Here is a 13,056-nt window from a genome sequence, read left to right as displayed (position 1 = left end):
CTTCTCGTTCGAACGTCGACGCACGGTCATGGGTACATTAATGCTTGTTAGTGCCGTACGAGGGCAGCACATACCCTTTGGATTTTCCGCATTGTAAGTTCCCGTTAAAATCATAGATATCATCTGATATCACTTATACAAGTATAAATAATACATACACAATACGCACGAGTTCCGATCTTAACCTCCCGATGGTATTGTTGGCTCATTTGTTGCGATCAATCGGTAAAACCAAATTTATTTATTTATATGAATAAGTATCTTACACATATATCGTACGTAACGTTTCAATCCATTTAATTTTTACATTCTCGAATAACCAGTGAAACTCCGATGAACTGTTCGTATTAACATTTGAAATTATTCTACTTATTGTCAGTTTTTCGTCATTTTATCTCAAATACTTGACATTTTTCAAATTTATACGAGTATAAAAACGCGGCATATTAATAAATCAGTCAGAAAATCATGTTCTATTTTAATGACATTTCTAACAAACGTTTTCAAATTTTAACCTTATCGAAACAATTTATTTCCAATGATTTGAAATTTGTTCAATCTTGTTTCGTTATAGGAAAATAATCGATGTGTATATTGTGCATTTAAAATCCTACAAGTTATGGCGAATCCTGTTTTACGAAGTTTTATCAAAGATATACCTTCACGCTTAAAAATTCGTGTCGAACAAGTTCGACATGGACATCATCTTCGAGGAAAACCACCAACTATCGCTCTCACTTTGCAGCAACGGCTCCAATGTAAGTGGAACATTTTTATGGATATCTAGGAAACTAAAGCTGAGCATCACAGTCGTTATATGTATAAGTGAATTTGCTCAGAATTATGAGCCACATGACAACATATTTGAAAAACATTCAAGCCAGTGAGGTGAACCTCTTTTGATATAATTACCTTTGATACCTTCTTTCTTTTTTATAGTGCTGAAAGGACCAAGTCCAACTAAATTAAACATAGGTTTTCTTGCTTCAAAACCCTCATTGCAAAAAAAGCAGGCTTGGATGGCTGAACGAAAAATCAAACGAGCTAACATGGACTTTGAGAAAGAAATAAGGAGTGGACAGTGTAAGTGCTAAATTTCTGATTGAGACAGTCACATGTGTACATGTGGTATTCATTATACTATGGTATCCTATATGTGTTTTACAGTGCCATTAAATTTAGAAGAAGCAAGAAATACTTGGTTAGAAACAACTAGTCCATATGATATTCAAAAAATCGCAGATCATTATAACATTTTCCAAGATTTATTTGGAAATGCTTTTTTCTTTCCTGTTGTACAGCTTGACATCAATTACAACATAGACGATAATGATACTCTAGTCAAAGTTTATACAGGAAATGTAATAAAACCTGCAGAGGCACATACGTTACCAAATGTTGAATACAAAGCCCAAAAGGATACTTTATGGACATTGGTGATGTGTACACCAGATGGTAATTTGGAGAACTCAAACAACGAATATTGTCATTGGTTTTTGTAAGTTGACAAGGTGTTTGTTACCTAAGCAGTTCGGTCCATAGAATTAACTTACACTCATTCTTCTTCCTATTTAGAGGAAATATTCCAGGAAACAGAGTAGAAGAGGGTGAGCAAATAATGGATTATTTGAGACCAATCCCAGTTAGGGGAGTAGGATATTATCGTTACATATTTATCCTGTACAAACAAAGTCAACGCCTAGATTATGCAGAATACAACAGACTTCAACCTTGGTAAGTAAGAAAGTGTTAAAAGTAGATCGTATAGTGTGCGATAATATCATATCGTTACGTTTCATTTAGATCGCGTATTTACGTTTAAGCTTACAGTTAAAAGAACGTAATTGGAATACATTGGAGTTTTATCGAAAATATCAAGAATATCTTACTCCAGCTGGTCTAGCATTTTTTCAAAGTGATTGGGATCCCACAGTGAGAGAGTTTTATCATTCTGTACTAGGTGCGTGTAATCGGATTCAGTATTTCTAACGCACTAATGTATTATATGTCTATATATACGTACTTACAAATTTTTACTTATAGATGCAAAAGAGCCGATATTTCAGTATGACTTTCCAAAACCATACATTAAACCGCAAACGTGGTTTCCATTGAGACAACCATTTAATCTTTATTTAGACAGGTACAGGGATCCCAAAGAAATAATGAAAGAATTTTTGTTAAGAAAACTAAAAACGGTTGATCCTTTCAAAGAGCCAAAGGCACCTCACAAGTATCCAAACGCGTGCTATATTGATAAAAGAATACCCTCTTGGTTGAGAGTACAAATAAAAAAGGAACGCTTGGGATGGGACCGAGTTAATCATCTGAAATAAAATATTTTATAAAGAAGAGATTTGATAGCTAAAATCAGTTGTAAGATAAAGAATTTGTGTATAAATAAATAAAGGAAGAATATCATATACAAAAGAAATGTAAACAAATGTAAAGAGAACATCGAAACTCCATGTGTTCTATTCGAACATACACATAGACAGATGTTGTAACTTTTATCTCGAAATGGAATGAGAAGAATGGCATCACTCCAGTCTTAAATAAGCTTCCACAGCTTGTTTACTCCTTAATTTAATCTCTGCCCGCGTTGGCACCGATGAATCAATTGCTTGATGCTCGACGATGAGACCTAAGAAATATTATGAACATATTATATTATGGAATCGAATGGGATAGTTCAAGTATTTATTGTATCCTGTAGATTGCTATTATTATCACCCGTTGGTTCCACTTCCGCATCTTTGAACTTGATCTTTGAACGATAATTGGAGACGTAAGTTTGATACAAGTCTTTCGCTCTCTCTTCTCTGTCTTTGTCCAGTTCGAAATTGCTCATTCCGAATAGTGCCCCTACTTTTCTACTAACAGTGGACAATAATGCTAAACCTAGAAAAAGATACGGGACGATAAGAAGAATATGTAGGCGTCCAGAAAAATTTACTCGCAACTTTTATCGGTCTTTTTTTCATCACCTTCTGTCTCCATTTTTTCCATCATTGGTATGTCGAATCGTTTATCAAATTCTTCCGTTGGCTTTCTCGCTACTATTTTATTACCTCTTTTAACACAAATCAACATCGCTACCATATTCTGCAAAGCCGCTCTTATGTCCATCAGTAATTCACCGCGTTCCTTTTTTGAATTTTTTCGTTCAAGTTCACGCTTCTTTTGCATCGCGATCTGTTCCAGCAAGATATTTTTGTCCGCGTTATACCTACAAGAAAATTCATCTGCATACACCAGTAGCAGTGCGCATACTAAGAAAACTCTCGCATGACAAAACATCACTTACTCCTCAATAGTGGCTACAAGGGCGTGCTCGAAATTAGACAGAGTGGACAATGCCTCATTTTTCTTACTTAACAACGAATCACGCTCCTTCACGTTCCGATCAAATTGTTCCAACAGTCGTGTTCGTTGTTTCATTTGTTCTTCCAACCTGATGATGGTTTGCGAAATAAACGTTTCGAAAGAAAAGTACAGTTTATAATGAGAAACTACGTTAGTATCGCGCTAACATTTTTTCAATTTCTCATTAAACTTTGTTAACTTTTGTTAACCATGTACCTACCTTGAAAGCAATTCTCGATAAGAATGGACCAACAATGAATCCTTGATTTTATCGAATATTCCTTCCAAATAGCTTATTTGCTTTTCTAACGCATTATTCGATGTGGTTCCAGAGCGTATAATTTCTGTAGTTAATATCCCCTCGCTCTGTTACACACGCAACGACGTTTAAAGTTTAAACTTCAAAGTAGTTCATACGTAGCCACGTACTTACTCGTATTACATTAGTTGAAATATCTTTCTTTTATTTCGTTTTGTTTACTTTTATCAACAGCAGCAGCACGACTTTACTCTTTACCAAATTACTCTTATCGCAACTTATTTACTTTATAACACTTACTTCGGTTCGTATGAGGGATTGCGCGTACGACCACAAGTCCTCTACTTGTTCACGTACGATCTCCAGCATACGTTCTTTTTCCTTCATGTTATTCCAAACGTTTCGTGCTACACGTTTGTACTTTGATTCGATGTCATTCGTTTCTTCGGTTGCAAGTTGACCCATTATCGTTGTTCGAAGTATCACTTTACATTGACTTATACGATCTTGTTTCAAGCTATCCAATAAAATTTCGTGATATACCGCATCCTACAAATACGAATTTTCAATTAGCTAATGGAAGGATAATCGCATGGTGTTAACTAAGTAAGTACCTTTTTTAAGATTTCAAGTATGTAAGCATACGTTAAATTTATCGCCTTTGCTGCATTTTGTCTCGCAACAGATTTTTGATATCGCGACACCAATCTTTGTTGCGCTCGAGTCCATGGCACGTCTTTCTCTTCCTTGTAAATATTGCACAGCTCTGCGTGTTCTACCTATATCATGTACGTATATATGTATGTCGTGTTATATACATATTTCCATGACTATAGTATAGTTTATTCTTTCTTAGGTACATACAATATGTATTTAGGTCGTTGGACGAAACATACTTGTAGTTCGAAACATCGTTTCATCTTTTGTTTCTTCTCGTAACGAAGCTTATCTAATTGACAGCGTTTCCTATGGTTTTCCTCGCAAATAGATTCACAAATGTGCTATGCGGGAGCAACGAAAAAGCCTATCGTGAAATGTTTGAGCCGTTTGGACCGTATAAATAATAATAATCGAATAATAAAATAAGAGGAAAAAGGATTTACTTCTATTTCTCGGCCTTGGCATTTTAATCGTAAATTTTTACGACTTCGTAATAAACCACGTACATGACCTTTTGGAATTCCTTTCGTTATCTCGTTAACAATTTGACGATAATTGTTTACATCTCGTTTGTACGTACTTAATTGCCATGATATCTTTTTCTTTAATTTTGTAGCATCTTGCAGTCTTATCTTCTTTTCGCGTGCTAGATTTTTAATTAACGAGAGTTTTAATTAACGGTCAACGGTCTTATAACGTAAAAGCATAAACGGTTAATTGTGAAAAGTGGGTGAGTTGCATATATGTTGCGCCGAAGAAGGTGGAAAGAGAAAAGCAAAACATCGATGATGGAATTGGAAAATATTAAATTTGATTTAACGTTCAGCCGAAGATATCCGCGCTCATCTCGTGTAGTATACCTTCTTATAAGAAATTTTTATTTCGTTGTGAAATCAACTATGACGCAAGTGACTACCACGAGATTCCCTTACCATGTAATTTAAGGATCCCGCGATATTGTTCTAATTTATCTTTAGTCGACCATCTTACATCTTTGATTTTACGGAATGTCAGTGGAATTCGTTTCTGAAATAACATTTCAGTCAGTAGACCGTTGGTAGAATGATCGCCATTGATTCGTTGGTATCACAAACATTATCGTTGCGGTTCGCTACGATTCGCGACAGTTTAATGGTTGTGTTCAAAAACCAAGGAATGGCTGACAAAAGTTTAATAGTTAGAGTAACTGCAAAAGATGAAAAATAAGAGCCCGAAATCTTAGAGAATAACGTAATTTTATTTTACATACAAAGACGTATCACATACAAGGGGAAAATGTGAGATTCTATAATCTTCTAAGGGTTAGAATTAGGCATCGTGTAATCTATATCGCATTCATTTATTGCACACGTATTATCACATACATTCTCTCTCTTTCTCTCTCTCCTTTTCCCTCCATTCTTCTACTCTTCTCTCTTTTCCTTCTTTATCATCTTTGTCGTCTCATTCTATTTCCTATTCTAAATTCTTTGTCATTCTTGTTTTTAAATATCGTTGTTCCTCTTGTTTCCTTAGTTTCCCGGAATATATTATAATAATATTTTGTTAGTAAAAAAATGTCTGATATTATTACGGATCTGCATTTAAGCATTCACGTACAACGTAGCTAACCACGTTGAGCTGGAGTCTAACGGTAAGTTTATGTATCGTTGTCGAAATTGTTGTGCACGAAGTATTATACATACATATCTCGAACAGCGATATAATGTCAACGCTCACGATATGAGATTGCAAGAAAACGACTGGTTAGGCAATTAATCGTTTTGAATGCATACAAATTCGATCGTGTAGCTTCGTTGATATGTATCATTTATTCTACGATCAAACACGGTCTATTTTGTGCTCTAGATCGTATATGCTTTCAATGGAATCGTTTAGATTGCCGCATAATTTATTAATCGAGCGGTACGCGATTGGCAATTGGGCGATATGGTGACATGCAATTGCGTGTTTGTTCGCGCCTTACAACACATTGGTACGACACTGGTTATCATTGATGAGATTTTTAAAGAATTCATTTTCTCTTTAAACATCTTTATATGACCTACAAGGTGGTGGGGGAGCACTCCATATTCCATTTTCTCGACAAGTTGGCTTCCTTACGGGTTCCAATGGTGTAACGTATCCCGGTGAACAAGTTACCTGTTAAGCGATCAACGTAATGAATAAACAAAGAAAGATGAAAAATTCGATTTAATTCATTATACATGTGTGTATACAGATAGATTTATAAATAAGTAGGAGAAAATTAGAAAACGAAATTAAAAAACGATAGATTAACCTGTTACCTGTATATTATCACCTGGTTTGTACCAAAATTTAAGAGGTGCGATTCGTCCGTGGGGCGGATCGCCTGGGTAAGGACATCTCACTTTACCTAATGATATGGAAGTGTTATTAGTAACAGAACGAAATCCGTTCGATTAAATACTATGTCCATGGTATGAAAACTTACAAACTGGTGGCGGATGAGACCATGTTCCGTTCTCTGTACATATTACAGAAGCCTCGCCTAACAATTGATGACCAGGCACGCAAGCAAACCTGACAAGTGCACCAACTTTGTACATACGCGTTTGGTGTTTTCTTCCTGAATTATGGCGATTCGTTTGTTCGATAATACGGCCACTCTTTGGTATCGACGGAGTCGGGCAGATGATTTCTGCAAAATTGATCACGTTATGCGTTTCCTGCGTTATCGATGTACGATATATATACAGTATATATATACTGCACTTTTTTACGCGAGTAAATAATAAAAAAAGAATTTACGAAGCCTACCCTCGCAACTAGGCGTACTTCCGCTCCACGAACCGTCATCTTGGCACTCTATGCTCTGCGATCCTAATAATCTATGACCCCACATGCAGGCAAATACCGCTCTACGACCAAACGTATTGTTGTATTCGAGAAGTTGCAACCTTGTATCATCGAATTTATCTATAGGTGGACATACGATTGTTTCGCATCGCGGAATTTCGGCTGACCATTTACCTGGAAAAGTATTTATTAGTGATACCCTCTGTCGCCACGATCTCACCTCAACTCTTCCTTTCATCTTTAATTCCGTCCACAATATTACGTACACATATATAATCCCTTACCGTTGTATTGACACGTTATACCAGCTGCGCCTTCTAGTTTAAATCCAATTGGACATTCGAACGTTGCTCCGTGACCCATACGCGCACCTTCGATCTTACCGATTAACGGTGGTTTGGGTAGGTTCAAAACGGGACACTGAACATCTGCAAATATGACAATGCATTTATTTCGTATGCGTCCAAACATTTGCTCGTACTGGAAAATAGAAATTTGCAAAAGGGGAAGGGAAAACAAAGAAGAGGGTAATTGAACTTACCGACAACGTGGACACGTATGGAGTTGGATAATCCACGAGGTGTAGAGCACGTGTAAACTCCTGAATCTTGCGTTTTCGCATAATATATCGATAATCGATACTTCCAGTCTCTTTCACGAGCAGCGATCGCCCATCCTGAATTGTCGAAAAGATTGTTACAATGACTAGAACTGTACTATGCGATTGTTAGTTGTCGATCCTAATGATCCTTAACGTGCTCGTCCAATCCCTCGTACTCGAAGGAAGAACTAAAACGTTAATCACGATATCGTTTCCCTTATGAATCTTGCCTTCTTTTTCGATCGGCAAAGCCAAACATTTCAACATAAAACGAAACTTTTATCTAGCTTTTTGCTACACGTATGCGACAAGCGTCGATATACCATCGTATAAATATGACCGATGTAATCGTATAAACTATTACAAGAATCGATTGGGAACCCATACATAGACCGATAAGCTTAATATTATGTTAATTTTTCTGAATTAAATTTGGCAAACAATGGTTGACTTCGTTATGCATTGCATATATGTATATATAATTAATCTAACTGTAAGCATCTCTTAATTAAAAGCGTCTCGACATACAACTGAAGAAAATTATCTTACAATTGTAGGAGACAATTTATTTATACATACGTATACGACAATTCGTACGCTCTGTATCGCAATGCGCAATTCGCAATAAAACGTCGACGATCGTCAGAAGGCTTACCGGTCAAGTATTGACGAAATGTCGAGGTCCAAGTCCATTCTGGATTACCAAGTTTTCTAGCGAATAGGCATTCCAGGTGAAGAATGCTTCCAGGATAAACGGCGAGAGCACCAGATGGCTCGACTGCTGCTGAACCGGCCGGTAATCCAAACACGATCGTTGGCGGTACATCCTCTGTTTCTCCTCGAACAATCAACGAGAGGAGAAATATTAAATGGAACAGGATTTCGTTTCGGTAAGGAAATTGCAGAAATGGCAAGAGAATTCCGAATAGCTAGGACTCTCAACTTTATAAGGCTGTGTCCTAATTGGACGTCCCATAGCCACAAGTGCGACAATACGACAGTGTTCATAAATATGTATGTTAATTGCATAACGAAATAGAAATGGATAGGACAGTGGTGGAGCTTGAAGAATATAATCAGTCGGTCGTAGGACAGTGCAATGAAGGGAAAGCCAACGTAGCAGAGGGAAAATTCATACGCCACTTGAGAGGATCGCACAATAGAGCCACAGCAAAGTAGGATCGCTTCCCCTTCGTACGGGTCAGAAGATGATCGAGTCAGGCAACGAAACCTTTCAAAATTTGAACATTTTTAATGTTAATACACATTTCATTAATACAATAGTGAGATTTTCCTAATTAAAACCAGACCAAACAGGATATTGTTATTAAAAATTGGCAATACTACACCATCCATATATAATACTTCTACATAAAGTTTACTAGAAAATTTGACAACGTGGATCCACGTATATCACATGTCCAAGTATATTAACTTTGAGTATTGCATTTCAAGTATATTGTTTAGTACTATTTTTATATGTTTATACACATTTTATAATATGAAAATGAAATGTAGAAAGTGGTACAAAAACGCTTCATTGTAAAGTAAGGATATATTTTTGCAAATAGCTTTTCTAGCTACTTTGTACTAGGCTCTTTTTGTACTTCAAAAATCAATAAAGTATGATTTCTACTGGTAAGGTATGTAGTTTAGACCTCGTTGGTGGACCATGCGAAGAAGGATTAAATTTCAATCAACTGGAGTGACGAATACGACATTGTCGCATCGCACGTGTTGTCACTTTGGACGCTGCCATAAAACATGCTATGTTCGTTTGGTGTCGTGCTGATCGGTCCTGTACGATCGTCGCTGTGCAACGTCGAATTAAGATACATAGAATAGTACATACCAGACGTAGATATTTCCAATGATTGTCACACCTACGTATACGAGTCGATATATTTTAACCAATAGTTTCTATTGCGTTTCTGCGATCAATTACCTTATCTTGTAATTTTTGTAAGAAATTACGAATAAGTAACGAATTATACAGGTAAAAGGGATTACAAAAAATTAGAAATAAGAGAAATATTCATTTACTAACCGGTATAATTTGAAATCGCTGTCGTTGGAGTACAAGAGGGTAGTTTCCCGCTCCAACTTGCATTACGACAATGCAACAGAGGATCACCGACGAGCTTGTATTTGCCAAGTTCTCTGCATCTTACCGTTACCCGTTCCCCGTGTGGTACAGTGATCTTGTCTACCTAGTGACAATAGTGCACATGAGCGTGTTTATTCTAACAACTTATTTGATGAAACTGTAGAAAAGTTATGTCCTCCCTGATTTCGATAATTTTTTAATATGTTGTAAAGTTTAACATTTTGCACACCAATTTCTTGTACATGCATCTATCGTTAAATAAGCTGACGGCCATGATTCCCGAGATGTTTGCAAAAAATTATCTTCTGTTTATATATACAAACGAGGGTGAGACGAGCTTGTGGTAAGGCCCGTGAACAATTGAATATGCGAGACTGTAAAAATGTCTATTATGTTTGAATGAGAAATGAATATCATCTAGTGAGGCAGCTGGCAACGCTCGTGTTATACGATAACAAATATTTCATTTTGTAAAATAATATCAATTATTCGTTCTCCTATTATTTTTATAATTAATTTGTTATTATTTTACATAAGCGTTGTCAGATTGACACAAACCCAAATACCAAATATAAATTCCAATATATTAATGATATTCATTTTTAATTACCTTATAACAAATATTTCTTACAGTCTAGCATATACAATTGTGCACAGGGCTTTAAACGTGTATGTCATTACGCACGCACAGTTATGGACAGAATTCACTGTAATGGTATCGATGGTTTCTTGCGAATACCTTGGAAACTATGATCGATCGACAGCTGCATGTACAGGAAAAAGTTTTTCAGAATGTTAATTTCTACAACATATCCAAAAATCATTAAAATCGGAGAGGATATAGCTTTTCTACAGTTTCACCATTTATTTTCATTATTCTCGGGAAGAATGCGAGTTATAGCTAATCAGATCAAGCTAAACAAAGTAAAGAATAAAATACTATAATTGTCGAAGGAAATATATCGATGTTACTCCCCTCTATTCTCGTAACGAATCAGAAACACATTCAAAAGGCTAATGACACAGGCAACAACTTACAGATATTGTAATATTCTTGTAGGTCACGATTAAAAATGGATGTAATCCTTCAAGTTTACAACCTCTATGAAATCCGTCGGAATCTGCAAAGGGATTATAGTTAACAATGTAACAAAAAATATGGATTAAAATGACTAACAATAGGAGATGACAATAATCATGAAAATAATACATTCTTAATTACTGATATCTTAAGGTTAGGTTTTTTCTTTTGTGGTAGCATATTGCCTGCTATTTGTAAGAAGCCGATAAAACAGATTTTTGAAACAATTTTTATCGATCAGAAACACGAAGCACGTGTTCATCGGGGCATCGTGTGTATTTACGAGTAGTGTTTGCTGTATGACGCATGCTCAGCGTGGTTTCACTGGACGTTCAATAATAGAGGTAACCGCTTTCGAAAGTACCCAGACAACTTTATCGATCCGACAATTTCGTTTGTAGAAAAGCATTCGGTTGAATAACATTTTTCGTCGGATCTACGTCACGTTAATTTGTCTTTTCGAACAGTCTTCGTGGTCATTGCAATGAAATTATTATTCCACCATCACACATGGGATCTACTCGTATTTGAAAACATCCATCTTACCGACAATGCACTACGGTTTTACAGATTTTTGATAGTTTTGCGACGTAAAGATAACGTTAATATGTGATTCTATCTTGCCGACAAGTTCATCTATTTACATTTCGTCAAAGGCAGATAATGCGCGAAGTGATTTCCACACTTTCAATTACTTTCAAGTGGTATTTCCCCCGCAGAATTTATCGCAGCATACACTCACCTATTTTTTTCGCCGTGCAAAAAGTAACTGTTGTTACAAGCCCAAGTAACAAAACATAAAATCCTGCACTCAGTTTCATGCCATGCGCGCTTTCAAAGAATTTCCTTGTTCTTTCTTTCTCGATGGACATACTGTTGGTTTTTGCATATCAAAACGAAATGTTATTCGAGTCACTACACTGGAACTTGATTTCGATGATAATTTCGCATCGACAGTAGCTGGAATTTTCGTAATTCGGAAAATCGTTTGTTTTGTTCTTTGGCATTCTGTTTCACAAGCATAGTAAATCGCACGTATATGGATGGCAAAGATTCAACGTCACTGGAAAATGAAAAAAGAAATAAATCGAGGGAGAAGAAATGGTTTACGTGTGACAGAAATACGAACGCACCTGCGTTTCGAAGATTGACCAACTGACCGAAAAAACACGTATATGGCCCGCGAGGAATGATTAGCGATAGAACCAACGTCACCACTACCTTCATCGCTACGCTCGTAAACGATGCGTACCACCACTCGCGGAATTACGGGGTGAGACGTTAGAAGGCAGTATCGCCCGTGTAGCTTACTTGCGAAAGCGCAGGCGTGTAACTGACACATGTTACATCATACTTCTATATTCAACACATGTGTACACGGAAAGCTTTCCAAAATTTTTGTTTCATCTTTAAACGATTTTACACATTTTGTAATATTCCTCTTCCTTTCGCATTCCACTTTCGTTTTTCGGTTTACGCTTGGGATTCTCAGCCTCTACATGTGTTTTCAAGAGTTATGCTTCCCAAGTCCACCTCCCAAACGCATTTCGGAGGATTATCGAATCTGGGATTTCCGAATCTGAAGTGCGCTCTGAAGGTTTACGTTTGAATTTTTTTGACACCTAATCGGCGATCAGAAGGGTCGGGTCTAGGATTTTCGATAGCGAAATACGATTGCTTCCGCGGTCGTCAAGGTTTTAGGACGTTTTTGTGATCTGTAAAGTGGCGTCGCCCGTGGACTATCCGCGAAGCTGGTCGAGGGGTCGCAACAGGGATTTTCGGATCTCAAAGGGCAAATTCAAGGGTCATGTTTAAGATATCGAGACCAAAGTGCATTTTAAATTGTCACAACCTGGATATTCGATACTCAAGTGCATTTCGAAGGGTCATGTTTGGCATTTTCAGTACCAAGTACATTTTGAATGGTCATGTCTTGGATGGTGATTCTTGTAAATATACTTGGGAGACAAAGATCTCAAACGTAAAGCTTAAAAATGTACTCAAGAGCCGAAGATTTCAAGCATATGCCTTTAATAATACACTTTGGAGTCGAAAATCTCAAACCTAATCGTGGTGTCAGATATAGATGGCTTGGTGTGACAGAGAAAGTATAGATGGGTTGAAATACAACAGGGCCGAAGACGATCCTTAACATTATTTCT

General features: G+C 36.7%; 3 protein-coding genes and 1 long non-coding RNA gene across 7 annotated transcripts; 2 read left to right on the top strand and 2 right to left on the bottom strand.

The window, feature by feature from the left end:
- The first annotated feature begins 86 nt into the window (after nt 1-86).
- LOC117236113 (39S ribosomal protein L38, mitochondrial) lies at nt 87-2,416 on the top strand. Of its 3 annotated transcripts, none has more exons than XM_033498791.1 (7): nt 87-225; nt 575-758; nt 940-1,083; nt 1,168-1,498; nt 1,576-1,734; nt 1,824-1,960; nt 2,044-2,416. In XM_033498791.1, the coding sequence occupies exons 2-7, from the start codon at nt 620-622 to the stop codon at nt 2,334-2,336; spliced, it is 1,203 nt and encodes a 400-aa protein (XP_033354682.1). In that variant the 5' UTR covers nt 87-225; nt 575-619; the 3' UTR covers nt 2,337-2,416. The 3 variants fall into 3 exon arrangements, with proteins under 3 accessions (XP_033354682.1, XP_033354683.1, XP_033354684.1); XM_033498792.1 differs by having other exon boundaries at nt 119-275; XM_033498793.1 differs by having other exon boundaries at nt 119-340.
- Nucleotides 2,187-5,439, bottom strand: LOC117236117 (synaptonemal complex protein 1). Its single transcript, XM_033498803.1, has 11 exons — nt 5,218-5,439; nt 4,729-4,931; nt 4,522-4,626; nt 4,240-4,404; nt 3,926-4,174; nt 3,587-3,732; nt 3,308-3,454; nt 2,988-3,229; nt 2,734-2,901; nt 2,489-2,644; nt 2,187-2,327 (listed from the first exon to the last, which is right to left on the bottom strand). Exons 1-10 carry the CDS (start codon nt 5,321-5,323, stop codon nt 2,541-2,543), a joined length of 1,635 nt encoding a protein of 544 aa, XP_033354694.1. The 5' UTR covers nt 5,324-5,439; the 3' UTR covers nt 2,187-2,327; nt 2,489-2,540.
- On the top strand, nt 4,142-4,720 carry LOC117236119. Its single transcript, XR_004493790.1, has 2 exons — nt 4,142-4,231; nt 4,482-4,720. It is a non-coding gene; the product is annotated as an uncharacterized LOC117236119 (long non-coding RNA).
- A 64-nt stretch (nt 5,440-5,503) lies between the features above and the next one.
- Nucleotides 5,504-12,585, bottom strand: LOC117236111 (locomotion-related protein Hikaru genki). Of its 2 annotated transcripts, none has more exons than XM_033498788.1 (11): nt 12,028-12,585; nt 11,637-11,957; nt 10,852-10,934; nt 9,754-9,916; nt 8,362-8,544; nt 7,647-7,781; nt 7,390-7,533; nt 7,067-7,279; nt 6,741-6,947; nt 6,574-6,662; nt 5,504-6,427 (listed from the first exon to the last, which is right to left on the bottom strand). In XM_033498788.1, the coding sequence occupies exons 2-11, from the start codon at nt 11,764-11,766 to the stop codon at nt 6,311-6,313; spliced, it is 1,464 nt and encodes a 487-aa protein (XP_033354679.1). In that variant the 5' UTR covers nt 11,767-11,957; nt 12,028-12,585; the 3' UTR covers nt 5,504-6,310. The 2 variants fall into 2 exon arrangements, with proteins under 2 accessions (XP_033354679.1, XP_033354680.1); XM_033498789.1 differs by having other exon boundaries at nt 8,362-8,535; nt 12,028-12,584.
- Nucleotides 12,586-13,056: the final 471 nt, after the last annotated feature.

This window comes from Bombus vosnesenskii, unplaced genomic scaffold (assembly GCF_011952255.1).
Source record: "Bombus vosnesenskii isolate JDL3184/JDL3185 unplaced genomic scaffold, Bvos_JDL3184-5_v1.1 scf7180000013340, whole genome shotgun sequence".
Taxonomy (NCBI): domain Eukaryota; kingdom Metazoa; phylum Arthropoda; class Insecta; order Hymenoptera; family Apidae; genus Bombus; species Bombus vosnesenskii.
This window is presented reverse-complemented; position numbering and strand designations above follow the sequence as displayed.